This window comes from Lactuca serriola, chromosome 5 (assembly GCF_051521515.1).
Source record: "Lactuca serriola cultivar US96UC23 chromosome 5, Lser_US96UC23_V15, whole genome shotgun sequence".
Classification (NCBI taxonomy): Eukaryota; Viridiplantae; Streptophyta; class Magnoliopsida; order Asterales; family Asteraceae; genus Lactuca; species Lactuca serriola.
Window position 1 is genome coordinate 111119731 of NC_136412.1, and position 3336 is coordinate 111123066.

The 3336-nt window shown below is 40.3% G+C and overlaps 1 protein-coding gene across 1 annotated transcript; it reads left to right on the forward strand.

The window, feature by feature from the left end:
* The first annotated feature begins 2110 nt into the window (after positions 1 to 2110).
* Positions 2111 to 3073, forward strand: LOC145049733 (uncharacterized). The gene has a single exon (XM_078998101.1). It carries the CDS (start codon positions 2111 to 2113, stop codon positions 3071 to 3073), a length of 963 nt encoding a protein of 320 aa, XP_078854227.1.
* Positions 3074 to 3336: the final 263 nt, after the last annotated feature.

Sequence of the window (3336 nt, forward strand, 5' to 3'; positions counted from 1 at the left end):
TTCGCTCTGATTCTAACTATACTTTCGTATTCGCTCTGTTTCTAGTTGTACTTTTGTATTCGTATTCGTATCGTATTCGTATTCGCTCTGTTTCTAATTGTACTTTCGTATTCGTATTCGTATTTGTATTTGTATTTGTATTCGTATTCGTATTCGTATTCGCATTCATATTCGTATTCATATTCGTATTAATCCTAATTGATGATTAGTATTAATTATTCATAAATTATGAAATATAACATAGATTATAACACTTTATCAAGAAATCTATGCTTAGTCTGAAAGCTAACTCTGCAATTCGAATTATTGGTTAACACAGTTTTCGATATTAAAAACATACATAATATAAACATTTGAACCGTAATAATAAGTTTGAGTACAAGATTTCTTTGTACTTTTTCTTGTTTTCCCCCCTGAAAACATTTGAAAAACACGGAAAAAGAGTAGGGGTATGAACTCACCGGACGAGGAATGTGTCGGCTAGGATGCTAAACGTCAGTTCGGGGCTTGCAAACGCACAAGATTCCTATGTAATATGAAGAGATACATAAAATGTATCTAATTAGGCCTTGATATACTACTTTAAAATGAATAAACATTCCGAGGTGCGAAAACACTTCAATTCAAGTGTTTGGAGTGACCCGGGTGGCATCTAAGGGTGTGTGGGGCCTAATTATGGAGTTTACTCTTCAAGAATAAGCCCTTAAGGGAGTTTACGGTCCAATGATCATATCCCCAAGAGTTTATGGCTGTAAAATCATGGGTGGTGTGTTCTTGGATGCCAAATGGTCTTACAATGCACACGGGAAGGTTCTAGGGTTGATTCCATGTCTTAGGAAGTGAACGGGACTTGAATGACCTTGGATAAGGATTTTATGGTTTATGAAGATGTTCTTGGGGAGTTTACTACCTTAAAAACATGAGTTTACAACCGTAAACTCATTTTTGTCCATGCTTCATGCGATTTAGTGGTTGTAGGTTAAGCATACAAAGTTCTAAGTCAAATTCCAAGCCATACAAGGTGTTAAAGGCACTTTAATACCCTTTGGGGGTGTTTATGGTCTAAGGATGGGTGTCTACAGTCCATGAATGTTCTTGGGCCATAAACTCAAGTGTGAATCATTTGTGTGTGTTTTGGTGCATCTCATGAGTGAATATAAGGTTCTATGCACTCATGGAAGTTCATGGAAGCCTTTGGAGGTGTTTAAGGGCAATTTAACACCTCAAAAAGGTGTTTATGTTCCATGAATGAGGTTTTAAGGTCCAAGAATGTTCTTGGGCCGTAAACTCATGTCCATACCTCAATTGGTGAGATTATGGGGTCCTAAGCTCATGCATGCAAGTTTCTAAGCCATAACTAAGCACTAGAAGTGATTTGGAAGGGTTTTGGGGCTTCAAAACCCTCTTTAGGGTTGTTCACGGTTTTGGAAGGGTTCTTAAACCTTAAACACATGTTCTTGAGTGTTTTGGGTGATTCAAACATAGATTTGCATGATAAGAAAGCTTAATAACAAGCTAGGATAGATTACTTACCAAATTGAAGCTTGAAAGGGGTTTTTTGGATCAAACTCGAGTTTTTAGAGAGAGAATAGTGAGAGAAAGTGTTTTAAGAGAGAGAAAAAGCTTCAAAATGATGTCACTCAATCCCTTATATAGGGGTTGAGTTTATGGCCCAGAGAAATTCTACCCGATACCGACGTTAAACAGAGCTTTTGGTCGTACCCGATTAATTTGCCGTAACTCAACGTGGTCGTAACTAATAATTTTCTAAACAATAATTTGGGATGTTTTCATGAGTTTCTAACCTGTTTGGATACCAATTAAGTCATAATAGAAGTCTCAAAAATAATGACTTAATTTAAAAGCTTAAACGGAAACAATTCGAAAAAGATGAATTTTATGGACGAAAACGGGTTACGGCGATGGAGCAAACTTCGGGTTGTCACATTGTGTTTACGGTCCAAGAATGTTCTTGGGCCGTAAACTCATGTGTGAATCATTGGTGTGTGTTTTGGTGCATCTCATGAAGGAATATAAGGTTCTATGCACTCATGGAAGCTCATGGAAGCCTTTGGAGGTGTTTAACAGACCCAGTCCAAGAGGAAGGCCAATGACACTTCTTCCAAGACATCCAGAGATGCCCAAAAAAAAGCAAAAGCAGGGTAGTAAGTCAAGGTATGAGTATAGGACGTCTTCAGGGCGAGAAAAATCCGTTGATATGCTACAACTGCAAAAGCTAGGGAGTCATTGGAAGAATTGTAGGGATCCCCCTGCGAGTGCAATACCTCATATTACTTCTGCAGTTCCCGTCTGCTATCACTGCAATGAGACGGGACACAAGAAGCCCGAATGCCCGAAGCTGAAGACTAGTAAAGGAGACGGGGGTACAAATCCTGCAATTGCATTGTCCTCTAATGGGCCCACTATGGTGACACGAGGTCGTGCTCACCAGATGACTATGGAGGAGCCGATGATTACAGCGACAGTGGCAGGCACTTATTTTCTAGATTCCGAGCCCGATGTTGTTATGTTTGATAGCGGTGCTACCCATTCTTTTGTATCTCGCACGTTTATGAATCGTTTGGGGCGTAGTATCGGAAAATTGGCTCACCCAATGGTTGTCGAAGTTGTCGATAACCACACCATTTTTGTCACCGATGTTTATCGGGGTTGCACTCTCAAGTTTTCTGGAGTTGAATTCCCTATTGATCTTATCCCTATTGCGATGCGAGAGCTCTGCGTTATCGTAGGCATGGATTGTATTGATGCGTGTGATGTGGAAATCCACTGTCGTAAGAAGCAAGTTCGTGTTCAAAACCCTAGTGGTGGAGAACTTATCATTCAGGGAGACATTCCCTGCCTGGCCATCGCTTCTTGCTCTTTTGCTATAGCACTAGACGACGTTCCTATCATTTCCAACTTCAGTGATGTCTTTCTGGAGGAACTCCCTAGTTTACCACCTATTCGGCAAGTGGAGTTTCACATTGATTTGGTGTCGGGTGCGACTTCGGTAGTTAAATCTCCTTACCGCTTGGCACCACCTGAGATGAAAGAGCTCCAAGATCAACTTTAAGAACTAAGTGATAAAGGGTTTATACGACCAAGCTGCTCGCCATGGGGTGCTCCTATTCTCTTTGTGAAGAAGAAAGATGGATCTCAACGAATGTGTATTGATTATAGGGAGCTAAACAAGCGCACGATAAAGAATAGGTACACGTTTCCACGTATTGACGATCTTTTCTATCAGCTTTAAGGAGCGTCTTGGTTCTCCAAGATTGATTTATGCTGCGGTTACCATCAGATGCAGGTTCGTGAAGAAGACATAAACAACATTCC

Coding starts and splice junctions, on each gene's coding strand:
- LOC145049733 (XM_078998101.1), top strand. CDS start 2,111: ATGACACTTCTTCCAAGACATCCAGAGATGCCCAAAAAAAAGCAAAAG.